General features: G+C 41.7%; 1 protein-coding gene across 1 annotated transcript in view; it reads left to right on the forward strand.

The window, feature by feature from the left end:
* The first annotated feature begins 4,240 nt into the window (after positions 1-4,240).
* CHN1 (chimerin 1) overlaps positions 4,241-27,283 on the forward strand; it is a 30,933-nt gene continuing 7,890 nt past the window's right edge. The window contains exons 1-2 of the mRNA XM_054380710.1: positions 4,241-4,492; positions 17,320-17,404. Of these exons, the coding sequence (XP_054236685.1) occupies positions 4,241-4,492; positions 17,320-17,404 (337 nt within the window). The remainder of the gene's footprint in view (positions 4,493-17,319; positions 17,405-27,283) is intronic.

Genomic DNA, 27,283 nt, shown 5'->3' on the forward strand with positions numbered 1-27,283 from the left:
AGCACTGAGTGCATATAGTGCTCAAGAAAACAGCGGTTTTCCTGCACTCTAAAGGACTACTCCAGGGGAAAGTAAGGAAAGCAGAGAGTTCCAGCAGGACCTAGACTGAACCACTCTTACAGTTGAGGTTTTAGAACAAATGAGAGTATTTGAAATACCATTTTCTGGGGTTTATCCTTTTTTTTTTTTTTTTTTTTTTTAGTCCATGTGTGCAATGTGGACCCTCTAAACAGATGTCTTCATTTAAAGGTTGTCATATTGCTGAGTTCAGTTTTTTAGTGTTTAAATCACTAAAATGTACAAGGCTGAGAGGCTGTTCTGGTTGCAGAGGTTGCTCAGCTATTGCTATTGCTACCAGTTGTTCCATTTTCAGTTCAACTTAATCCTGTGAAATCATGTCCTTAAATTATTTTTTTTAAAAACAGTCCTACAGCTTCCTTCCTTCTGGAGTCAGCACAACATATTACTCCCCACTCATGCAAATGATTGCAAATGTCTGTAACAAATTAATTAAAAAAAAAAAATCAAGACTTTCTTTGAAAAGTAGAAGGGACGAGACTTCCTCCCCAGATACCTACTGGATGAAAAAGAGGTAGAAAATAGACAGTGTCTAATAATTGTCCCATAGATATCAGACAAGTCTGAACAGATTATAAAGATAACTGTTGGAAAATGAAAGGGCTACAGAGAGGAGACTTTGCTGGCAGGTGGGAGTGCAGGAGCCACTGGAGGGGAACAAGCACTGAACTGAAATAGCCAAGGGTATAAGAAGAGCAGGACCTGCAGGCTAGCAGGCTGGGAATAGAGACAGCATATATAGCACCTGAAGGAGGAGTCTGTCAGAAGAGTACAGCTTTGTGAAGACTGGAGCTGAACCTCCAGGTTTATAACTTCATTTGTTTGCTCTCAGGGATGGTGACTCATCTCTGCAATGATTAGGGCTACCTGAGGACAGTGGCTTTCTCTCTTATTTTCTCAGTTACTGGCAGATTAAAGATCTGGGCCTGCCCAGTGACACAAACTATGGTTAGGAAGGTGTGCACCACAGAAATTTCATTCTTTGTTTTGGTTTTCAAAAGAAAGGAAGTGAGCTGTGTTAGGAACAGTAGCTTGCAATGGCAGAGAAATGAGAGTATGCCTTAAAGAATTATCATCTGAAAGTAGCTGTATGAATTTTAATTACAACACCACTTTGTTGGGGAAATAGATAGCAAATACATATTTTTTCATAATTTTTCAGTTTCTACCTTTATGCCTTTAAGTTTCTTTCAGTCCAGGTTTATGGTGTGCACAACTATATTGCATATAACACATGAGAAGAGCTGTAAGTGTAGGTGAGTCCAGTATTCTCATTTTTCGACAACACAAAATGCTTTGTACTGAACAATGGGAAACAGATTTACGTAAAACCAATATGTAGTCTGAGCTAGATTATTGTAACACAAAGTAATGTTAGAATTAAAATTAATAATCTTGTAACTACTTTCCAGATTACAACTCATTTTCATAACGACAGCCAGGAGAGAGAACCTTTCCCTGTTGGGTAGTTTTGTTTACCTTTTTATTGGCATTTTTAAGAGTTAATTTTCTAGGATCCAGAAATCTGTTTCTACTAACGTGACTCTAAAGTGCCATTGAAAATAAATCAGTTCTGAAGAATTAACAAAAAGGAAGCTGACAATTAACAAAGTATGTCAAGAAACAGAAATGTGCGCTGCCAACAATTAAAAGGAAATTTCAGAATGCTTTTTCTTGCTTCCAGGGTGGAAGTATATGAAAAAATAAGAGCTGATTCTGATGGTAAAGGTGCTCTTTAAATTTGCTGGATTACTTATTTCCAACAAATTCAATTTTCAGAGGTTATTTTGTAATACGAAGGTTTGGTGATTTACTTTTTTCCCTTTAAAAAATAAGATAAATTTTCCCTTCAAGGAAGCATCTAACAAAACTGCATTTTCAGAACTCCACAATTTGCTTCTTAAGCCTGTTGTTACTCAAAACCTGTTTGGAGAGGATTACTCCTCTGGAGCAGGTCTAGGTCCACCTTGTTTCAAGAGGATTTTTACCTGAAGTAGTTCTTAGGAGTGAAACTGTGAAGAAAGGTAGAAAGAAAGGAGAGAATGAGTTCAAAAGCCTGTTTGCTTCCTCCTCCCTGACTGCCTACTACTCTCACACTTGACATAGGTGGTCAGTTTTTGCCATCTCCTACTCCTCACTTCTTATTTCTCGATCTCCTATTGCCATAGAGTGTTAGACATGTGCAGGAAAACGTGAGAGGGGCATTTGATCACCAGCAGAAGCGAGCAGTTAGAAGCAAGAAAGGCAGATTGAGGTAGCCGTTGGAAAATTATTTCTCAAGTAGGATGGATCCACCAGTTTGCTGTTTGTACTGAAACTGGGAATTGAGCCAGATACTCGTAAGATTCTTGTATGAGCCACTGCTACTCGACAGCTTCATCCTCTATCATCTCTATAGCCAGTGTTTTGATTGTTAGCAATTATCTTGCATTGCAGATTAGTTGTTGGTGAGGCACGTGCATTGATCCTTAATCTCTGCAACACGACCCTGTGCTGAAAGAGGGTTATTAAAACCTGTAGACAAGGAACTAATGACAAGGGAATGAAGGGGTGCATGGTGAGCATTACTCTCAGATGCACAGGCAGGATTGAGCTAAATGGTAACAGTGTGATCCAGCTGCAAAACGCACAGCAAATCCACCCAGAAGCCTGCGACAAACTGTGCTTGTCTTTGGTTGTTACTGAGTCATGAAAGATAAAAATACCTTTGCTGCAGAAAGGAGCACGACTGTGGTGCCGCAGCCTGTGAAAAGGGAAGGGAGGTTTGTGCTCTGGCTAGCAGCACAGGCAGGCTTTGCACAGGGAAAGAGGTCCTCTTGTGCTCTGGGTGTCAGGATGGTGGTCAGCCCCACCGTGTAAATTACTGGCACAAGAAGTCGGACCAAAGGTCCGTTTTTACAGGCTCTGACAAAGTCACTTCACAAATGCTTGGAGCATACTAGAGGGGCAGGAGCTGAGTGACTGTCACAGTGTCCCCTTCCAGCTGTCAGCATGCAGTTGAAGAACCTCCCTGAGCTTGGCTGCACTGGTGAGCAGCTCCAAGTGGATATGGAGTGGTCTGCCTGGTGTGTGTGGGCCCGTTGTACTTCAGTTCCTGTGGCAACAAGCTCAAGCCTTTACCGAGTGGGTGAAATCTGTTTCATTTGGCTTGTGTGAGGGGTAGCAAGGACCAGATTGTCTTGTTTATGTTTATCAGTTGCATCTGTCCAAACTTAGGTTTCAGTGCAGTTTGAGACTGCATCAGCTACCTGATGTTATTGTTTGTAAATCTCTAAAGAGAGGCACCACAGCTATTCGAGATTTAGGTCTTTGGTAGAAAAGGTGTTGCAAAGAACTTTTGATGGCCTTTGTGTTCACATCCCTACTAGAAGAGGCTGTTGCATAATGCAAGGTTGGCGAGTATCTTTTTATATGAAAAGCACTGCAAATGTTAAGGGAGGAGGGATGGTCATCAATGGTCGCACTGAACTGCTCCCAGCCTTAGCCTTCCTGCTGCCCCATCCTGTCAGACGGGATGAAGCGGGGAGAGCCAGTGCCTATCCCCTGCGCCGGTGCTGCCCTTGCTCACTGCGCGCACCCGAGGGTGCTTGAGCTCGCCCCCACGCTCTGCACCCCAGACGGGTGAAGAGATCCCGCTCTCTACTGGTGCGTGGCTCCTCCCTCGCTGACAGCCCACCCGCAGGGACTTCTCCGGGAGCCAGCAATAGACGGGTAGCAGCGTTGTCCGCAGCACCGGGCCCCGTCCTGCCCTCGCCCCGGGGGCGGTGCCTCTTCCGCTCAGCCCCGCCCCGAGCCGAGCCCCGCCCCCCGGAGCGGGCTGCGGGCGGGAGGAGGGGGCGAGGCGCGCGTCCTTGCAGCCCCGCCGCCGGCCACTGATGGAGGGAGCGGCTGCGGGCTGCGCCCCCCCGCCGCTGGCTGCCGCTGCCGCACATGACCGGCCCGCCGGCCGCCCACCGGCAGGCCTGAGCCCCCGAGCCCAGAGCGGCGCGGAACCAGCCTCGCTGAGTTAGCCGCGCAGCGACAAGTGCCCTGCCATGGCAGTGCCGCCCTGCGAAGCAGCCTAGACTCCCGAAATGGTCCTTTCTGGGTGTTCAGTTCGAGTCTGATACACGCAGGGCGCACTCTGTCCCGGGGGCTGCTCCTCGTTCCTGTCAGCTCCAGCATGCCATCAAAAGAGTGCTGGCTGGGGCAGAAAGCGAATCGGTCTGCCGTGCACAATTCGAAGCAGGAGAGCCATCAGCGAGACTTCTTGATAGCGGCCTTGGGGATGAAGCTGGGCACTCGGAAGTCATCTATGACAATCTGGCAACCTCTTAAACTCTTTGCTTATTCACAGCTGACATCACTTGTTAGAAGAGCAACTCTGAAAGAAAATGAACATATTCCAAAATACGAGAAGATTCATAACTTCAAGGTAAGACATTCTACTGCTTGTTTCTTTTTAAGGCACAGGGCCTATATGTTTTAAAACGGGTCTGGTATGGCAAGGAATTGCATATATGCAGACTTCCCTGGAACTTAAATGCTTCAATTAAATCTCACTGTTGGTTAAATCAGACATCTTTGGAACGTGTCAGCAGAGGAACGAGGATTTTGTTATTGACTGCTTGTTTGATAACATTTGCCATATCTGGGTTGTTTCTTCTAGGTTATTTTTTTTTTATTTAGAAACGTCTTATACCAAGAGAGGTGCTAAAGGTGAGAAAAACTGGCAGTTTTCTTTTAATTCAAATGAATGTAGCTCAGTTTTAGCTATGATGATACGATGCCAAAAAATCTTTTCTGTCTGTCGTTAGAGGATTAAACTGATCTTATCTCAGTTTGATGCTGGCAAATAGCTTTGGAGGTAAGAAGCATGTTCTACTGCATCTGGATTGAGCAGATGGTCTGCATTTCCCTCAGTTTTCTGGCTTTTCTCCTGTGTTAATGGGTTGAATGTGTTGAAAGCAGCATGGCTTATAACTGGAGCTATTAGGAACTGCCTTGTGTTCTAATAACATTCACTTAAATCTTCTGTTAGCTTCTAATTATTGTTTTAACTCTTTCAAACAATGATGCTCTTTGGTAAGAGAGACCCATGGCAATATGACATATGCGTGTTTTTTGTCTATATCTGTGTCCAGTAAGGAATCTTTTGTGAGTTAACCTTTTGGTGGTCAAATGCACTGCATAATAGACAGTCTTTATTTGTAAGACTTAGGTGAATTGATGTTATACTGAATTCCTGTAGATGATGGTGCAAACTTCATATATAGTACCTGAAGGCCAGATTTGCTCTTGAACATGGGTTGTTCTTTTCCCTCTGTGTACCTTTTGTGTTTATTTCATTTAGGAGCAGGGGAAATTGATCATATAACACAGGCATTTGGCAATATAAACATTTGTTAATTGTGATGTATTTTCAGTTTTTATTTCCATCATGCACATGTGCACACGTAAATGCACACATGTGTACACATACATACATTATGTATCATTCATCTGGTTTTATTTAAACCACCTTGAATTCTGATAATCACTGGAATTATCAACTGTGTATAATCAGAACATTTCTTCAATAAAGCACAAAAAAAACGTGTACAAAAAACGTAGTCCTGCTGGCTGTCAGTTAAATGCAGAGCATTTTTTCACAGGCTCCTAAGGTGGCTTAGAGAACTGAAATGTCATGCAATTTTCATATCTTCCTTAGACTTTGAAGATAATTCTCTCTAATGCTAGCAGTTAGCGATTTTTGTGTACTAGAGTGTGTGTAGGGTCTTTTCCAACCTTATTGATTCTGTGATTCTGTAACACATACTTAATTTTGTGCACATCCTTATTCCTTAGTTGCTTTTCTTTAACAGATGTAAACATGCTTGTTGGAAAAAAACCAAAACCAAACAAAAAACAACCTGATACCCTGATTTTAATTTGTTTGACTTTGTTTGTTTTTCTTCCAGAAACTCTTTCTGGAAAGTTTGAAAGCTATGGGTTTTCCAGGCTTATTTTTTTTTTTTTTTTTTTTCCCCAAAACCAAACTGACCCAAGGTCAAAGCTACAGCTAAATTTTCTACACATACTGTGTTCTTTATAATAGTTGTAGTGTAGTTCTTTTATATGTATGCCTTGAACAAACCCTTTAACCCCTGAAGGGTGTGCAGCAACCAACCTACCTGCCGAAGGAATGTTGCTGGCGTTCATGAGCTCGAAATATGGCCACTGTCCCATTTTCAGAGAAATAACCATAATGCCTTCATAGTTACTGTTATGAATCTGAAATGATCATCAACTTGTGTGCTTATCTACTTCATCATTCCTTGCATCTGTCATTTTATTTTTTTCTCACATGTATGGAAGGTATCATTTAAAATGGCTCAGAAGTCTCCCAGGTTGCCTGCCAAGCAGCAAATGTGCAACCCATGTGGGAAGGAAGGAATGTCAGGCGCAGAGTCTTGAACCTAGACTTTTGAATCAAAACAAGAAGAAACAACCCAGAAATGAAATAAATTTCTATAGTTCAGCTAACCAACAGTAATTGCTGTCCTCAGAAGCTCCCCCAGCCAAAAGAAGGTTGCACGTTGCTTTTTTACCTCTGCAGCTAATCATCTCTTCATTATATAGACACAAGGCAACAGACAGGGACCTCTAACCCTTCCCGGCTTCTTCTTCAGTCAGTCACATTGCGAGTCACAGAAATGAAGAGGCCTCAGAAATCCTTTTATACTGGAAATGGTGTAACATCCCAGCAGAAGGAAGAGCAGTGAGAGTCATTAATGCATGATGACTAGTGCTGTTGTCTTGGAGAAGGGAAGACAGCAGTAGCCACTCCAGAGGTGGCTAGGGTTAGCAAATGCCCCAGCGTCTTGGCTGCAGGTTAGAAGAACTCAATTCACCCTCCAGCCTTGCACCTCCTGGAGTACGTTTGAGGGGATGCAGGTGGAGTTTGGACTCTCTGACTGTTGCCTTCAGCAAAGTTCAAGTAGAGGAACAGGGTGGTAGAGAAGCAGTGTAGCGGTGGTCCTCACAGGAGTGCAAATGACTAGGGGAGGGATGAACACAAAAGTTGCTTTTAACTCTTAAATTGTGAAGAGGTCTCTTGAATAAATCCATTAATCTGTTTTGTTCCAAGGGTTATTTGAAAGAGGAATGTAAAGGCAGTTCTGCTAAGAGTGCTGACACAGCTGTATTTTTGAATGGTTTTAATCTTATTTAAATCTATTGGGATGTGAGTTGTCTCCTGCCTGAAGTTAGCAGGTTGGCTAGCTGTGGTGACTGGGAGCTCTGTGGGCAGATATGGCCAGTAATGATCTCCTGCATATCTGTAATATTCTCGTGACTGGGGAGGTATGGTCTCCGTGAGCACTTCTCAAATGCAAATACAGAATGTCTGAATTCTCTTCAATTAATCTCCATAAGTAAAGAAAAGGGTAATTACTTATAAATGTCAGATCTGAGTTTTTAATGTCTATTCCTCAGGATGAGAGCTTAAAAATATTTTTTAAGCATATTTGGACTTTTATAAATTATGAAGTTTTCAATTAATATTTCTATGTTCTATAAATCTAATACAAAAATTATTTTCTATTAATTCAAATATGTCAGCAAAAAGATATTTGCATTATTTGACATAGTATTTTATTTAACTGAATAATGGGATTTGAAGGTGAGCTAGGACTGTGAGTGTGACTTGACCGAGTCTGTCTATTTGCATATTTGATTTCTGTTGTTTTCCCTCTGTATACTCAGCCTTTCTGAAATTCAGCACACCAAACGAGATGTCTTGTGAAATGGATCATCAGACCAAATCAGGACAGCCACTTCACCATCCTCAAAGTTTCAGCCCCACCTTCTTCCAGAGAAAGGTTTTACCTCTCTTTCAGTGTCTTACCTTTATAGGAGGAAAATGCCCTCACACTCTCTGGTACATACTTATCTGTATGTGTGTGAAGGGTATGGGGTTTGTTCTTCCACTCAGTGTGGATGAACAATAGCATCTTCTATTTGGAAGCACTGAGAAATCTGTAAGGTGCTTCTTGAAGTGCTGACAAGGAGCATAGCTGACTGATGCCAGTGGTGTTATTTTCTTACAAAAAGAAGCTTTTTCATGGAGGAAAGATTGGTAACATTTCATAGAAGTAGATGGAGTAGATTTATACCTAATCGTTCCCAGAAATGTATCGTACAGAAGTAAGCGTGCTTTTTTTCTGTCTCTTATAAATCTGGGGGTTTTGTTTGTTTTTTTGTTTTGTTTTGGGTTTGGTTTTTTTTTTTTTTTTTTTGTTGTCCCCAGACTATAGCAACTGTCCTAGCTTGTAAATTAAAATACAGTTTGTTACCTATCTGGTAACTGATCTATTCAGTAGTTTTAAAGGGAAGAAGCCGCTGGGGATCTCCTGGTGCAGCATGTGAAAGAGGAGCTTCAGGCAGCAGCAGGAACCTCAAATTTGAGGGAGAAAAAAGGGGTCTGTGGCAAGGTGCTGTGAGGGTTGAAATATCATAGGCTGTTTATTCAGAGGAGAACTGGGAGGAATCTCTGTGTGAGGTGGGCTTTAGACCAAAGGACTAGCAGGTGAGTCCAAGTTGGGTTTATGGTTGCTCCATCTCTTTTCTCTCTGGTGAGGCAATGTTCCTTAGGGTACTAAACACACAGGATACCTCTTGCTCAGTCCTTTGGACTTTCCCTCTTTGATGCTCCTCATCTCTCCATCTCCCTTCTACATCCCTTTTTTCTTTCTTTTTAACAGAAAAAAAAGAAAAGAAAAGAAAAGGAAAAGGTAGTCCTAATGAGGTACCTTCTGTACTGAGTCTGTCCCTACCTAACATGGAACATCCTCTGCACCATCTCCCCATCTGGTGCTATGCCCATCTGGACATGGCACTGACCTTTCTCCTTTGCCTTTTCTTTGTGTGGGGTTGGAGAAAACAGTAAAACTAAGCTTGAGAAATGTTCATGGCAAGGAGGGTAGTCATGGAAGAGGAATATTAGGGAATTATGGGGTGATAGCTTAAGAAGAAGAAAGGGAAAAACTGAGATAAGTAGCAAGAAATCTGGGTACTGAAGATTGTTAGTCAGTGCAATAACCTCCCCTTCACTTGGCAAATTTAAGTTAAACCTGGACAAAACACCTTAAAGGTCTTTACTCCCCTCCAGCCAGTGTGACTCATGAACCCTGGGGAAATTTTAGCTCCCTTGACTGGTTACAGGTATTTCTTCAGGCACTTCTAGCTCCTGATGACCTGAGGTGGTTAAGCATTCTGCAGGTGCTTTGTAACTGCCTATAGTCCAAGGCATAAAACCACTCTTCTGCCTAGATTAGTGCTGTGGTGCTTCACTGAAGCAAGAAGGTGCTGTGCCTGGGAGAGCTGGACTGAAATCTGTTTCCATGCATCAGTTTCCCTAGGATATTGCCTCATTTCTGCATTGTTTTTCACAAAATAGATTTGTCTCCAGAAGGCTATTTTTTGCCATCTTTCTGTGCAGCATTTGGTACTGTCATGCTGTTTCTTAGTCACTATCTTACTAATGCCTGAGACGGCAGTCAATTAATTGTAATAACTAATGATTGCAAGGCTGCTTGGTGAATCACTGACCATTCAGAACATACTTCTCTTTCAAGTCAACACTTCTTACAGAGAGGAGAAACAGTTTTCTGTGGTTGCTTAAACCAAGTCAGCAAAGATGCTCAGCTCTGGTTTGTTAAAACTCCTCATCCCCCTCCTTGACTGAAGCAACATCCTGGGTTTCTCTTCGAGGGCAACTCCTTTGAAAGGCCAAATGCAGAGGTCCAGAGCAGAAGCAGTGTGCTTTTCCAGAAGGGTTTGGGGCTAGGATATAGCTTTAACTGTGAACAAAAAAATGAAGGCTCAGGTGAAGACCAGTCTCTACTGGAAAGGCTTTGCGAGTGTAGGCTGAAGCATTGCTTTAATGGAGAGACTGTTAATTTTAACAAGAGCTAGTCTGCTGGTGAGATTGGTACTGCTGCTTCAAAACAGAGAGGTTGCCCTGGCCCAGATTTCACTGGGGTAATTGCATTTGTGCTAGGTGTTTTGCTAACGTAAAAAAGTCACAGCAACATGTTTCCATGCCAAATCTTATTATTCTAACAAGAGCTGCGCAGCAAAGCCATGCCTAAACACTGGGAAACAGGGAGATGGAAAGTGCAGAAGAAATGCTGTGAAAAGGCCAGAAACCACAACAAACTTTTGCTATATTAAGCAGAGTCATTTTTCCGTGACATCCAACATGAACTCCTTTCTATTTCTGATCTTCTCAAAACTGGGGCAGATGCCAATTTGGGGTAAGCTGATCTAACTCCACTGAAGAGGATACTGATTTTTTCGTTAGGTACAGGCCTGGCCCTGAACATATTTTCAAAACATTTTTGAGTCACTGCACTCAAATGAATATTCAGAGTATTGGGTGCTTCCAGCACAGTCCCCAGGGAGAGGCTTTACACATTCTCACAGATAAGAAAACCTCAGGAAATTTGATGTTGCTTTTAGACTCCTAGTACTTGAGGGGAAAAAAAAATACTCAAAGGCAGGGAAGATGTCTGGAGATCAAACCAGGAGAAAAACTTCCACAGAACGGCTGAGAAGATCTCATCAGCTCTGTCTTGTTGTTACTGAAACTCATGGTGGATTATAAAACAGTTCAAGACAGAAAAGCTTTTAGGCATTGATGGATTTTAGTCTCCTAAGGTATTTATTTAATGTTATTTTTACTTTTTTACTTCTTCTTGAAAAGCCAAGGCTTTTCCAAAGCAAATTCCAAATAGCACCATATTATATAACCCTTTCTGGTTTCTTAGTGCTAGTCCCTGAATTCAAGCTTTGCTTCTGTTAAAAAGAAATAAAAAACAAATAAGCCTTTTTTTTTTTCTAAATCCTTAATTTACAGAAGCTGTAACTCATTCCCATCACACCAACAGTTTTATTAGTGCCCAATTGTGGATCCTATTGAGTTTTCCATGTGATCTGCCCCAGCAATGGACCAGCCCATGTCTGTAGTGAAGCTTAGAAAAGCTGTGCTGAGGAGGACTCAGGGGACACGTAGCACATGTTGTGTTTTCTCAGCAGCAGCAGCTTTTCCACCAAATTAGTACCAGCACTGTTGAAAAAGTTTTCTGTAGGAATCTCTTAGAGCTTTATAGTCAATTTACATCAATGCATGTGTTATATATACATTATTACCTATAGCACACACATAGATATATATATATATATATATATATATAAAAGAATCTGTATATATGTATATACACCCAATTTTAGTTCTAAGGATTTTACTCAGTTTTCACCTCTGGTTTCAGAATTTTTTATGTGGACACAGGTTTCACATAACTTGGGCCTGGAATAATATGTTTCTAGATGTCCACTTAAAGAAATTCTGCTATTCCATCCTGGAAGAAATGTGGCCATTTTTATTGAATTTAGAAGCAAAAATAGCCAACAACCTCCTGCTCTCCAGTTTTTCACTTTGGCTTATGTAGAGCACAACCTAAGCACAATTTCCAGTTGTTCCCAGCTTAGCTGACATGATCAGCACAAACTAGAAAGCAAACAAGACATGACAGTGCTCCTGGCTCTTAAGTGGGTGAGGACCTAGAGGAGGGTTTGCTCGCTCGAAATGCGTGCCAGTATACCCACTGGCAATAATTATGCTATTTATACTCCATGCTCTGGACTGGCATTCAGCTGGCATCTCTTCTCTCAAAAACTGATGGGTAAGGTCACTGGGGCGGTCTCAGGCTGGCTCTCCATGTTCAACACCCCAGCTCCTATAGGCAGAGTCAGCTCTTGTTTTGGAGAAGGTATATACTAATGGTTTCAGTTACTGTCATTTCTATAACACCTTTGCAAGAAAGCGATTACCTTGCAGATACAGCTCTGTTGTGTGGGTTGTCGTGGCAGAATTTTCCCTTCTCAGATTACTCAGTAGCAGCAGTATTTGCCTCACAGGAGGAATATCATGTACTGGAATATTGGGAATGCTCAAGACCCCTGTTTAAGAGGCGCTACTTTATCATTGTGATACAAACAGTGATTAAATTGAAGCACTGCCCAAACTGATAGGTCGATTGACTTCCTCACCGATAGCTCTTCTGTACCCTTTCACATCCAGGCTACCTCTGCCTGGACCTGGAATAGGTGAAAAGGGCATGCCTGTCAAGTGCCAACATGGATATGCTCAGAGCCTGATAAAATCAACTGTGGCAGGGAAGACTAACATTAATAATACAGAGTGAGTTAATAATTTTGATTGAGACTTACAATGTCTCCCATATCCAATTAAAAGCTTAGTAGAGTCTCAACAGGGAGAATTCAGTTGGTGGAACTGCAAATCAGATAGGACCGCTGAGCTGACCATTTCCATCAGCAGTGTCCTGTCATCCTTGGGAATTTGTTTGAAAGGCAATGTAGTTGGCAGAACTGTGCCTCTGCAGCAGTACAAATGCTGGATGTGTGCCCTTTATTCAGTTCTCTGTTGGCTTGGTCTCCTCCCCAAGAGCCAACAAGACTTCTACCAAAAGTATAGTACTCTGGTAGCCTGAGAAGGTAGATCAGCAATGTTTTTCTATATCATTTTACAAGTTGATGTATTTTGTCCCAACACAGATGGTAGTGCCTGGATTTTCCAAACCCCCATGATTCTCACTGGAGGAAAATGGAAGAAGCTATGCTGCTCTGTATGGAGCAGGACTCCTGATAGAGTGGTTTAGGGGACCATGGCAGCAGGGAAGGCTTTTTTTTGTACCCTGTCACAAAGGCTTTTGTTTTCTGTGTTTGGTGTTCATTGTGCATATCCATAGTTTGTCAGATCCAGCCTTGCTTTCTTCCCAGGAGTAGCTTTGCTAAAGTTCTGCCGATCTGTCGTGGTCTTTCACATGATGTTTGCACAGCATTTTGCTGACATTCTTCATTGTCTTCCTCCCTGCCTTGACAGGTGATATAATGTAAGTCTTCCAGTTATGAATACTAATTATCTTCTGGCCCATTCTTGGTTTTCAGGTAGCAATCAAAGCTACCTGAACAACTGCCTAGTAAAAACCAAAAGCGTAAAAAATAAGTAGAGTTACGAGCTACATGGATAACTAACTTCAACAGTGACCTTTACAGAGTCTGAGAAATAATGGTGAGAGGTCTGCTTGAAGAGTTCACAGCTTGTGGTATGATCTGTTGTCATATCCACTGGATTTTTTTTTTTATTATTATTCTCCTAAAACTCTTTTTCTAAGTAATATTTTAGTTAAATGTAAAGCAAAAAATAAATTCTGTAATACTTATTATTTGCTGGAGTTAAGCTATTTTCCCTTTTCAGATAGGAAAGTGCCTTTCAAACCTAAACACAAACTGTTCTCCTACATAACATCATAGAAGTTAGATCTTTATTATACTGTGCCGATGTTGCAGGAGAGTTTGAAATAGAAATGCCTAGGTACAAGCCCAGTGTGAGACTCTCCTCTTACTTCAGACTTCCAGGACAGCTTAGTAATAGGATTTTATCTGTTTTTTTAAGCTGGTATTTTGCTTTGAAGTTACCTAGATTTTTCTTTTAAATTGAGTATTTCCCTTGGAATTTTACTGATTGAGATTAAAATCATCTTGTCTTGTTCCCCCCACTCACTCGTTTTCCACATTCTTAAAAGATCGTTTGCAGTTGAATCCTTACGGAGAGAGACAAAAAGATTTTGGGGGTAGGAGTAAGAATGGAAGAGTTGGGAGATATAAAAGCACAGTTGGCAATCCTGCTCTCTCACATTTTATAAGACAGTAAAATCTGCATATGGCAGATGCTCCTTTTATAAAGGCAAAGAAATCCCTTGTAACTTAAGTCAGGGTCTCTGGGATACTGATGGATGTGTTTTCAGAAATTTTTCTGGAAAGCATGTTTTAATTTTGATAACAAGCAAGTTCCTTGGCAGATCTTTAGAATGAGGAATTAAATAGAAAAATCAGAATGCTACATTGAACAGTGTCATGTCATATAAATGCAGTATTGTTTGCAGGTGCTGGCTCATGAACCAGCAAAGGGATGCAAATGTATTTCTTTTTAGCATGCTGCCAGGCCCCATCATCGACAGGATGAAACAGGATTAGAGGCTGTTCTGACCTCAACAGACCAACTTTTTGCTGTTTTGCTGACATCACTTACTGTGTTTGATTTGATTTCCAGATGTGGTGTGTATTCAGACCAGCACAGGGTTAGGCATCCAGTTTTGCTCTGTGGTAGTGGGAAGATTAGTGCTCAGGCACCACTGAGCTCTGGCAAAGACAGCACCACTTACAAGACCCAAAAGAGGCCTCAGCTCTGCACTGAGGTACACTGAGGCGGAAAGGACATTATGGCCTTTGGGTGTCCTAATTAATATTACCAGAGACCCTCCCTACTGCATGTCAATAAAGGACAAAGCAAGGTAAAACATTACAGGACACAGAAAAACCTACTCTCACCTTCTAATTTGGTTTTGAGTTGGCAATCAGAATAGTGGATAAGGAAGAATAAATTGGATGGTGCAGTGTAAAGCTGAGCAGGGTCTGGGTAAACCTTCTGACAGAGAAATTAATTTCTTAACTGACGAAATGGAAAGGCAGTTAAGTAGTTGGATGAAGTCTGGAGAACAGTGCTAATGATGCCGAGACAGTGATCCTGAAGGACGGTCAGTCTTGATCTCTTGAAGGGTGACCAATACGTGCAGATGGTAAGGAAAAGAAGAGTCTTTGCCATTTTTAAGTTGATGATGAATCATGTAAAGTTGGCAAGGTGAGAGCCAGGATAACGTATGGGGAACTGGCTGTAGTGGAAAGGGAATTATTATCTTTTTTTTATCTAGATGAATAATAGTTATTAGAAACATGAGAGAAAACACTCATTAAAAAAATCATCGTAATAATGACATTAATAAAAATTAAGGGAGGCAAAAGGTTGAAGTGGTTGATGGGAGATGTAGTGGATCCTAAGGAGGAGTTCCTAGAGAGTCAGGAGGAGGTGGAAATGTGCCGACCATAGTGCTGAGAAGGAGGGTTGTGGGTGGCTAAAACCATAGCCAGTTAGAGATTGGGCACCTGAGGTTTAGTGAGTATAAAATCAGTGCAGGAGACAGCCTGGAGAGGCCAGGTTAGGACTTCAGCACCCAGTGAAAGCATTAGAAGTGTTTCAAGTCAATGGCACATTCAGTGAATCTGATTAATTGAAATCAGCAAGCAGAGGGCACAGGGATAATATCATTCTTTTTATTTAACGAGAAATAATAATGTGTCATAATTTGTTCTTGCTCTGCCTAAAGAAAGAAGTTAAAATGTCAGTATTTCAAGGAGCAAGACAAAATTCCTTCTCCTTTACAATCAGAAATACTAAAAAACCATATGAAAAAATATTATCTTATAAAGCTGTATTCTGAAATAAAATAATTTCTTTAGCTCAAACTTTCAAGCTGTCATTTTTGTTTCAGTTTTCCTCGACAGGAATTTTGAGAACTATTTTAAATAAGTGGTTTTTTGAGGGGAATATCCTTTGACAAAAAAAACCCAATATGGTGACTGAAAGGAAGTGTCTTTTTTCCCTGAAAATGTTGTGTTAGTCCTGCATGTGTTAAAATACAGTGTTTTGCTTGAGGATATTACAATGTGCTTATTTTGGGAAGGGAAGACTGCCAAAGATCTGATAAAAAGCCCGCAAGATTGAGGAAGAAAGCCAAGAGGATGTGGGTAGTGCAGGTAGGTAATGGAGAAGAAAGTGTGAAAAATGTGTTTGTGGTGAGAGGAAAAAAGAAAATGGAAATTACAGCTGTTGACAGTCTTGCCATTGTTCGCCTTGTTGAAGCCAGCTGGAGCTGTAGGGAGAAGGGGGCTCGTGAAGCACGTTGCACCTTCAGCAGCGGGTGGAAGTGAGCACGGGCAGCAGCTAGCATGGCTTGAGGGAACCAGCCTATGCCAGCACTGGAAGAACATGACACTTCACACCATTACACTTCCTCCAGAGATGCTCAGCAGTGTAGGGCTAGAGGCAATTATAAGCCTAGCTTAGCACAGACACATGTGAATTACTTCGTGAGTTCAAGAGTAACTTTGCAGACTAGCACAGCCATCTACTCTACTGCTGCTTTGTGGGTAGCAGATGCCCAGGAGGCGGCAGACCTTCCCATGGCCAAAACTGAAATATGGTCTGAATTGCTGGTTGCTGCTCTGCATTGTCACTTGTTCAAGGTGTCACCTGGAATCCAGCTGCTAGTTAAATCAGCCATGCAGGGGATGTTCAGCACCTTGGTCAGACTGCTTCATGTTTTGTTATTTATGACCAGAGCTCTGGGTGAATGTCAGGCAAGCACATTTCCAACCAGGTTCTTCTCTCTTTTGTTCCACAGTGGTAAGACTGGGCAGTGCATGTATGTGAGGTTACTGCCTGCTCCCATACCCACTCAGTACCTCTGGAGAACCAAGTGACTTAAACCTAGAGCATTTTTACTACATTTCACTGCAAGTTTCATTTCCTTATGATCCTCAGTTAGTGGTTTGGGGTTGTTTTTTGTCAGCCTGTCTATTCTAAATGGAGGCTTGAAACCTTTTATGCTGGCTAAGGAGGTAATGATTTTCTCAGTAAAGAATCCTGTGGTTTCCTACAGCAAAAAGTAGCATCAGGTTTTTTCCTTCTTTCACTTTGAATTTTTCCTGGTTCAGAGGATTCTTTTTTTTTTTCCCCATTTACTAGATTCATTTGGATTTTCAATATGTAGCATTAGTCTCAAGAGAATTCATTTCCTTTTAGAGTTATTCTAAACTGGAAGGTCCCTAAATGCCTTGCAGGATTTCTGTGTAACACTGGTATTTTTGCTTGACAGGACTCCCTCCGCCCGAGGCGAAACTTTGCAGCCCACTACACATTTCACACAGTACTTTATAGAGGGGAGGGCAAATCAGACAATATCTCAAATTGTGAGGTGCAGCTCAGTTGCTGCAAAAACCTCACACAGTGGCTAAAATCCTGCCCAGCCATAGTGATGCTGAGAGACTAGAGCAGAGCTGTGACCAGCCATTTCTCCTCTGCCCCACATTATTACGTTGCTCTAGACAGCTTGAGTTGGACAGCTTCCATTTCCCAGAGATCCGCAAGAGTCTCAGAAGTTAAATGTCTTACATTTCCTTTTTCCTTTCCTGCAGGGGTGAAGAGAAGCTTCCAGCAAGTGCATGTGGTGCTTTCAAAGAAGATGAGTTCAGATTTTGATGTCATGTTCTGTAATGTTCCTTTCTGCTGCTGTCTTCCAGGTGCACACGTTCCGGGGCCCGCACTGGTGTGAATACTGTGCCAACTTTATGTGGGGCCTCATTGCTCAGGGAGTAAAATGTGCAGGTAACAGTCATTCAGACTTCTTTTCCTAAGACTGTCCTAAGATGTTGTAACTATTTAATGTGCTGCCTACTCCACCATGATGCCATGTGGCAAGGATCCGATCTAGCCCCTGTTAAAACCAAAGACGGAAATGTCCACTCTGTCTCTGATAGTTTCAGGTTTCAGTAATGTCACTGCAGTGATGCAGGGCACCTCTTGTGTGCTCACAGAGGGGAAATGGTAATTGTCATGAGGGGGTTTCCTCACCCCTTTAAAATGGAGGAAAAATAATTGGCAGGTGTGTTACTAGCTTTATTTATTTTCTTGTATGTACTGGTAGGTGTAAGATACAAGGTGGGCATCCACAAATTTCAGGTTGCTGCCATGAAGCAGGCGTTCAGGTTAATTTTATCTATAAGCCAAGAGACTCCTGGTGTGCCACAGACCCTAAATCATGTCTCCTACTTGCAAACTGAAAATAAAGGAAGAAAAGGGATAATAAATAAGGGATGCATACTGAAATGTTGCAGAAACATTCAGATGCTGGTAGAAATGATATTACATGCATGGGTGTCACTGCAGGCATTTCTGGGATAAAGCCTCTCTGAAGTAAAACAATTTGACAGTTTTATTGATATGATTCTTCTGAAAAGAAAGAACAGTCAGCTTTTTTTCAAAGGCAAAAAAAGGATCAAAGTGATCAAAATAGTTTCCTGTATTTAAAAAGTATGACATTCTAGCAAGAGACCACATTTATAAAAATGGTGCAAAGAAATGTTGATGTATGAAGACCTGCGTATGTTGCCCTGGAAACTGAATTTTCAAGCTAATTTAAGAAAATCTGCTCTGTCTAAGGCTTTCTGAAGTCTTGTCTCCAGCAAATAAGAGGGCTTTTTATCACTGAACTGCAAAATAATGTAAAACTTAAAATACTGTATGCCAGATAGGACTGAAACACTTTTAAATCCTTCCTATAATTATGCCAGTACAATGTTCCGTTACCAGCTCTGCACTGTTCAGGATGTATTAGAGACTGCAGCTCTCTTTTAAGAAATGATTTTGTAAAAATGGCATTTCTCCTTTCTCAGTATTTTCTCCCCTACTAAGTATTCAGGGTTGCAGCCACATCCTTCACTTATGAATGAAGATTATTAGTGCTTCTTACTGCTATTGATTTTGCACAGGGCGTACACTGCTAGAAGAGAAAGAGGAAGCTTAATTTTATTCTTGAATTGTTTTCTGATTAAAGTAGTCATTTTTTGATGACACATGAGCCAGTAAGTTTGCAATCTTCCTGTCTCAGCTGAAGTACATTCCTCAGTTTTTGCATTTAGGAGAATATCAAGTCTTTTTCAGATTTATGTTAAATAACTTTGATGCAGAAAATGAATAAAAATGAACAGTATGAAGGCTTGCAGGGCTGCATGGCACTGTGAAATGAACAAGTAGTAACGGCTTTTATAATTAAAACCAAAGTGCTTATGATTCTGACCTACCTTTAAAAAAAACAAAACAAAAGAACCAACACAAGTAGAGCTGATTTTCTGGTTTTATGCAGATTTTTCTAAATTATGAATTTGCAAAAGCTTCCAAAGGCTGTTTCTTTTCCCTCCATATGAGGATGGGAATAAGTACTATGTGTCTCCTTTTTCCTTGCAGTAGAGGAACATATGTGTAGAAGATGATTTCATAGGTTCAGAAAGTATAATTAGAGCTTTCTATCTTGTGTAATGTTTCATATCACTGTTGGTAGCTTCCAGTCATTTCTATGATCTTGTTTGTATTTTAAGATCCCACATTGTTATGACTGCTCTTGCTTGCTGAAGCATCAGCAAGGTATTGGGGCAGGGAGAGGTTAAAGCTTTTCAGGCTCCAGGTCATTGGCCACCAGGCCAGCTGCTGATGTGCAACATCAGCAGCCACGGGTTGCAAGGAGGCAAAGAGCTATGCAGTGGGGGGGCTGCCAAGCAGCCCTTCCTCAGCCTGACAGATCTGGTTGCTGCAGTGTGTCCTGTCTAAGGTTGAGGAACAGGAGAGATGAGCTTTCCCAAGGGCATGGGTTGCAGCCAACCTACCTTGCTTGTCCTCCTCTCACTGCAAAGCTGGCTTTCAGCCACTGGGCAGCATCAGCAATAGCTTCTGAGATGTTTTTATTCTCATACATTTCATAGAAACCTGCAGCTGGGTAGAGCAGAGGGACTCCAAGGAGGACACTACAGAGGTGGAGATGGTAGGACAGGCTCAGCAGTCCCTAGTCTGCCTTGTCTATGCCTCACTTTCAACAGTGTCTACCTGCTCCCATCAGAGACAGAAACTATACAGATCTGGGCGTTTTAGAGGGAAGTCAGAGGTGCACGGGGAGGACCTTTGTAACCAGTGTTAACACACTAGTGTGGAAGAGCTCAGGCTTGAGTGCCATGAGCTTGGCTGAGTTTACATATGTCTTAGGGTGTTGGGTTTTTTTTATAAAAGGTAATCATTCTGCTTCTGAACTGAGCCATTTTAATATAGAAACAATGAGGCACAGTAAGCAAGGAGCCACATGAGGCCATCGCTTTTCAGAGTGGGTTTGCCCTTCAAAACAATTACAGTTTTTAGCAGGAGGCAGCCCACTTGCATTCCAGGGGCCTTCAATGCTTTTCCAGGGAGATCCACAAAGTCTTTTAGTGGTCTGTACAATTTTATTGAAAATACCTATGAGCAAATCTGCACTGATCATATATAATTTTATTCTTTTTAAAGCATTTGCTTTTTATAGCAAACAATTGCACATCTCAGAGGACTCTATTTCCTGTACAGAAGTGATAAGTTTAACAAATACAAATGGATTACTGCATGGGCTACTCTCAAGCATTTAAAATCCTCTTCTCTGCAGACTTACAAAAACATGCAAGAAGATAAGTGTGGGACAGTGCAAGACTGGACAGCAAAGATAAATGTCATCCATTTCAGAAAAGAGAAGGAGCCAGAGGAATAAGTGGAGCTTATTTCTAATGGCTCACAGATTAGTTTATGTTATGCAAACTAAGCCAATCCTTTGAAAAATAATAAACCAGAACTAAACATCCTTAACAGTACACATGCCATAGCAACCAGCAAAGATGCCCTAGCAACTTGAACTGCCTAGGCTTATGCCTTGTTGCAGTATGACTGAATGTGTTCCTCTCTGCCAGATTCAGCCTGGAGTGTGTTCAGTGTCATGGCAGGTACAGTCCTGTGTGATTAATCCCTGGAAGATAGTTTCTCCCTAGTTTATCCTTGTTTGAGTTCTGTGGCAGACATAGAAGGAGGAGCATGTCATTTCCTTCCATAAGGACAAGAGGTAAATGTGGGCACAGTGTTTGCCACCTGAAGGCTGGTTATTGATTGAAGTAAGATGTTGGCTGTTGTCTTGACTACAGATATTTGGGGATTCATTCAAGCCACCAAACATGGGAAGACTGTATTGTCTTCCAAAATTAAGATCTACAGTAATATGCAGGATTTAGATCATGTAAAAAAAACAAATTGGTGGACTTAATCTGACTTCTGCTGGAGGTGTTTCCAGCAGAACAGGAGTAATTTTATTTCTCTGAAATTTTATCTTTATTTCATCAACTTCTTTAAAGATAGATTTGCTTCCTTAGAGTGAATCCCCCCTACTGCCTCAAGGGCTTGTACTTTCAATTCTTGTACCCTAGCCACAAGCCCTTACATTTTTTGTGAGAGTAAAACTCATCTATATGCAAAAAAATCTGTCTTTTCTGATGGCGTGCTCTGTCTCCAGAGTGCCTCTGTGCAGGCTTTTGCCATAAGTAGAAGCCACTAAAGAAGTGTTTGAAATTATAGTGCCACCAGCTCATGTAAATATTGAAGCTCAGCAGAAGCTAATGACGGCGTAAGAGCTTACCCCAGCTCAGAATCCATTGCATGAACTTAAAAGTTACATTTGTTACATTTCTCCTATGTAAGGTTCCCCTGTGCTCACAGGGTGCATCCTATCACCCAGAATGTGTCCAGGAGAGAAACTACAGCAATGCCCAGAGAAAATTTGCAGATGTGCACCAGAGAGTTCATTTTATGAAAGATACCACCCAGCAGCATTAATGGGGAGTAGTAGTGTGTGTTCTCAGACACTAGGGAATGGCATTAACGATGCTGTTCGTGTGCTAGCCTGGCAGATCCGTGGACAATCAGACCAGCAGACTTACCAAGCTGCTGTGTGGTTCCTGTTCCCTTCCCCAGCCCATCAGAACTGCTGTGGTATAATATTCTCCTGCCTCTGTACCCTTTTGCTTGTTTTAATGAACTTTTTTAATGAATAAGTGATGAGAAGATTTTTTGGAACAGGCTGGTGTAAGAGTGTTAATTAGCTTATCTTAAAGGAAAGATAATTTTTTTTTTTTTTTTTTACTGTATTTCACTGGATGCTTTTGAGCTGGGCCTTTTAAGACCAGGCAGCATCACCCCCTGAGGCTGTACACGAAGCACTGTTTCTGCTGCCTTGATAGATCTGCTGTGAAATATCTTGCCCTGCCACTCATGTAGCAGTTGCCTGCCTTTTGCTTTTCCTGGAGTAGGTAACTTCTCTCTGAAAAACTGACAGAAATTAATTTATGGCCGAACTCTCAGTGTGGGGGCAACTGGCTGCCACTGGCTGAGCCCAAGTAAAATTGCTGCCAGCCCTGACCACATTAAACCCCAGGAGTTTGTTTTCAGAAAAGTTAAGCACAGTCTCAAAGCATCTCCCTGTTTCATTCATTTCCTTCTCCAGCAACTGAAAAGCATCCAACTGCCCCGTTTCCATGGCTGTTTTGTTTTGCCTTGCTATTAAATCCCTTGTGTTGGACCACCCTGTGTTGCTCCACTGGTGTGTAAGGAGTGAAGGAGACCATCAAGGAGCTTGCCCATCCTCAGAGATTAGTTGCACAGGCACAGTGCTCACGTTTTTCCCTGGAAGAATGGCTGATGCTCTTGTGACAGTAACAAAACAAAATGTGCTTGTGTTGCCTGCTCTCAAGGTATTCTGCATGCCTCGGTCATGATAAGTTTCACTCTGTCCACACTTGTACCTTAAAAGTGTATCCAAGCTTATTCTGAGATGTGCACCCAAAAAGAGAACAAGAGCAAAGCAAAGCCACAGAAGTCATGGTCGTGGGAAAGGGACCTGCCCACCTCAGGCAAGTGGTGATGCATTTGGAGGAGATGCACACTGCTTGACAGGCTATTCGACCAGCTCAGGGTCTGGTGGTGTTCCTGCAAGAAATGAGCTCCAGAATTTTGAAATGCTAATGAGGAATCAGAGCCTTGCTTCAGAGCTGTTCCCATGGAGCTATATGTTCTTGAAATTGAGAGTCCTAAAAGTGGATTTATCTCCAAGCCCACACAGACCTGGAAGCCTTTAGCAAGCCAGCATCCCGTCAGGGGAGCTGTCAAGGAGGTAGGCAGGTGTTATGGCAGGAAGCCAAGGAAGTTTTTGAGCAAACTGCCTTATCTTTTAAGACTTCCATAAAAGCAAACCATCACCATCAAACACGTCCAGCTTTTTGAGGCACAGGCATGTGTATTCTTCTGATTATGGATAAGGGGGATTGGCTTGTTTGAGGGCTGTTTCTTTTCTTTTTTTTTTTTTTTTGCCATAAACTCTGATTTTCCTGTTTTTCTGTGGTAGTAAGTAATTTTGTTAGCAAGTAACTGGCTGCCCTCTAGAAATTAAGAATAATGTACCTGATAGTGAATGATACAGTAGTATGGATGTTAGCAGGTTTTGGGGGAGCAATTTTTGCCATGGCACTGCTTACTACATGGTGGGACTAAGGTTGCTTCCAGATGTGCATTGCACAGTAGGAAGTGGCACATAGGTAAGGCAGTGTAGCAGCTCCAGTCTTGCTACCTGGGCTGGAACAGCTCTGTGGAGGAGGAGGAAGAGGGCAGATCTGTGTGACATTCCCCCACCTTGTGCTTGACAGCATAAAGTGCAGCACATGGGGGCAGTGAGGTAGCTCCATTCATGTGCTTGTTCACACATGCTGCATCCAAGGAAACAGAAAACATTGCTTCCTCTGCTACAGAGAAGAGCGTTAAATTATTAAAAGAAAACCACTAGCTCATAACTGATATATGAGAGCAAATTCCTTCCTAATCTTTTCACCCTGGCAAAAGCAACAGTGCCAATACTTTGTGCTCGTGTGGAGCCCATCATTCTGGTGTGGTGGCTTACCAAAGGTGAGGGTGTCATCCTGTCTGGCAGCTACCACAGTGGGCCTGCCCAAGGCAACGCTCAGTGCCGGCAACACTCAGTGCCAGCACCCCAGCTCCCTGCTTCCCACCCTGCCACACTTGCCATAAACCTCTGAAGAGCCTTTCAGAACGGTTTGCAGGCAGTGCAAATCTACCTTTTAGCTCTAAAACCTTCTCCTCAGAGTGACAAAACGCCTGAATTTTCTTGGGGTTAAGTCCAAAAGACAGAGCGATGTATGTAGCAGACGGTATCGTTCCAATGGAGCGTGATCAGCAGCCGTGCTAGCCAGTAAATCGTAAACCAAAAGAAATCTGAAACTGACTAAGGTCAGCTCAGCAGTATAACAAAAAGTGACAGCTAGGTGTATTTTAGTCTCTGCAAATATTTGTAATGTGTGCTCATGGGGCGGTGTTAGTGTACACAGATCTTTTGGCTCTGCTCACGCATTAATATGAACACGTTATTTGTTCTTGCAACCCAGTGGACTAACATCAGTATTAGCTCTTTCTAAAACATTACCAAACCTTTTTCTAGGCATCATAGGAAAGTATTGTCAGGATGGTTTTAAATTTAATACCTCTCACAGAAGAAATGTCACAGCCAACCTGAACTCCTAGATCAATATGCTGTTAAGTCAGAGCAGCTTATCACAGGCTTCTAAACCTGCCATCTAAAATCACTCTTTTTTTCTTGTTTTGTCCTAAATCTCTAAACTTCCTATAAAGTCTTGAATTTGTGACTGCATTTTTTTCGGTCACATTTGGTATATTTGAAAGATGGCCTCTGTGTGATAGTATTAGAAAAAGGAATAGTAAGAACAACTTAAAATTCTAGTCCTGAGAAATCATCTCAGTATAAGGTGAAATCCTGATTAACTGAAGTCAGCATAAGTTTTCCTATTGACCTGAAAAGGCTCATGACTACATCTTTTAAATCTGTCCTGTATTATTATAGGATTTATCAGCAGATAAAATGCTTTAGGGGGATTTTTCATTAGCTCCTCAGCAACTTGTATAGCCAGCAAGCAGGTAAACTCTGATGAACTTCGGTAAGAAATGGTTAAGGCTCCTGGTTACTTTAGATCCTTAGTAAAGCTGCTAATGCCAACTCAGCTATTCTGGATTTATTTTGATATAATCAAAAGTAAACAGACCTTAAATCTGAAGTCAAATGAATCCTCTTAGTCTTAACAAACCCAGCCAAGTCATGAAGCTCGTGTGTACAAGGCAAGCAGTCCTAAGACTTCCCCACGCAACAGCGTGTGGAAAGATTCAGGTCTTGGCTTTCTTGTTCCTTCCTAGGTGATTATAAAATAACAGATTTTGAAGCTTTCATGAGGTATCTGCAATATGAACAGAGGACATATTTATCTAATAATATGCAATTTGCAGCATAAGTCCTGTCTCTTAGTATGAACAAGTAAGCTGAGTGTAGGTAAGAGTACAAGGCTGGAATGCTCCCAGTGCTCTGTGGAGGACTGACCTCCTGCCATTGTGCTTTTCACCTCTTTTGAAGTGAGCAAGACATCTTCCTTTCTCCTTAGTTATCAGCTGAACCAGAGACAGTAAGACATGGCTGTTCAGCCATTCATGAAGTATTGTTTGCTGGGGAGGGGGTTTCACCTGGTAGGAATCACGGTGTTGATGAGTTTCAGCTTCTTTATGGGGAAAAATAGAATTTTTCTGTTGTAAATTTGCTGAGATTTCCTAAAAGTATTTATTGATGCAGAACTGCTGAAGTAAGGTGGTCTCCTATGCTTACACAGGATGCCAAGAGTCTTGATTATTAGAAGGATACCACACAGCCTGAGAATATTGACTGTAGTGTTCATCCATTTTCTAACCATTAAGTATCTGAAATATTTCTAGGTTTTAAATGTTTCTTAGGAGAGTCTGTAAGCCCTTAGGCTATGGGCTGGCACATAAAATCTATTCAAATGCAAAGGAGGAACAAATGAGAGAGCAGAAAGTTGACTTTTGCATTTGTAATTATTATTCTGATGTTAATGAGGTCAGATCCAAAGCCCACTTGGATTTATGGGATTAGCAGCAACACAATTATTTTCAGAAGCAAGGTTTTCACATTGAAAACATCTCTGTAAGTTGGATGTTTTAATGAAATGAGACTTTCTTGTATATAATTAGGATGATCTCAGTGAATGTGATAATTGTTTTAAGTCAAGTATAAGATACTTGAAAGCATGTTTTTACTTTTTTATTATTATTAATTTTTTTATTATTTTAGTCTTAATTATCCTTGGATTCCCAGACACCAAGCTCTGAGCTGTATTGCTTTCTGTGTGAAGCAGCTAATTTGCACTTAGAAAATCACTCATGATGCCTCATGAGTGAGACAGTCCCATTCCTCTCTTGTAAACATCATTTTTGACAGACTTACTAGACCATTTCACACATATTGGAATAGGTGCTTGTTGCAGTAACTTTAGGAATGCTATGTGTAATAATTATATCTGCATTTGTAAATGCTGTAATTTCATAATAAAGGAAATCAAGAATTAAGATTTCCTATCTGGTCTTAACTGTCTTCCCTTCCGTGTGCACTAAGACATTGCCTGTAATTAATTGACTACTTATTATTTTTACTTCATCTTTATTGTGAAAGCAGAATGGATGATAGTTGCTTAGTAGCACCTAGTCGGAATTTTGTCTTCTTCTTGTTCAAGTGCTGGTCTTACTAACACCACAATATTCAGACCTTATACCATAGACAAGTAATTTTTCCTCCGCGTTTCCACAAACATTTCAAGAATTTGATTCTACAAGACCCAGAGGAGGCAAGAACAGCTTCTCCTTCTCATGTCACAGCTGAAGCGCTGAGGCTCTGAAGGGTTCAGGTCGCACGGTTCCGATGAATCGGGGTTGCCTATTTAAAGCACGGAGGGACCTGGTTCTTCACAGTTCACACAAAACATACTGGTGGGCATAGATATTTAAAGCATAGAGGGTGCCCTAGGACAGCCACCTGTGACATGCAGCTTCTGGGCTGAGCCCAGGGCAAGGCTGTGGGTCAAAGCCAGCCACCAAGGCCGAGCAGGATGGGTCCTCATGGTACCCCTGGTGGTACTGCTTGTTTGCAGGGAGCTGGATATTGCGTTGCTTGGCTCTGTCAAAGATGGGGTTTGCAACACAAAATCACAAACGTCTGGGGAATTCAGCATTCACAGCTCCCTGTCTTGTGGCTTAACTACTCCTCTCAAGGGAGTTGCTCCCACACAGAAATAGCTAAAGAGAACCTTAATCAGCCATTTCATCTGGACTGAGATCTGTGTGAGTTTTGACTGATTGAAGGTGACATGTTGAACCTTAATTGCAACCAGAGACTGGATGTTTTACAGACAAAGTGACAAAGCTGCTTGCTTTACAGGCCTGCTAAGTAAACAAAGTGCTTTTAGCAGCAATCTGCAGCTGACTTAGTGGAAATTAAACTTGGGGATGCATTCTGGGGTTTACTGTTTGGGAAAGAACAAAGTCACATAATCTGTGAAGTGTTAATGAAAATACAAGTATTGGCAAAATCATCAGGAATGAATTATGAAGGGGAGACAAATGCTTAGTACTGCAGTGGTAAAGTACAGATCTTTGTCTAGGCGTTGATCCTTCAAGCTTCTACATCCCTTAATTCTGCAGAAATACAGGGGACTCCAGATGGCAATGCAATGA

The sequence above is a fragment of the Indicator indicator genome, chromosome 5 (genome assembly GCF_027791375.1).
Source record: "Indicator indicator isolate 239-I01 chromosome 5, UM_Iind_1.1, whole genome shotgun sequence".
In the NCBI taxonomy this organism is placed as follows: domain Eukaryota; kingdom Metazoa; phylum Chordata; class Aves; order Piciformes; family Indicatoridae; genus Indicator; species Indicator indicator.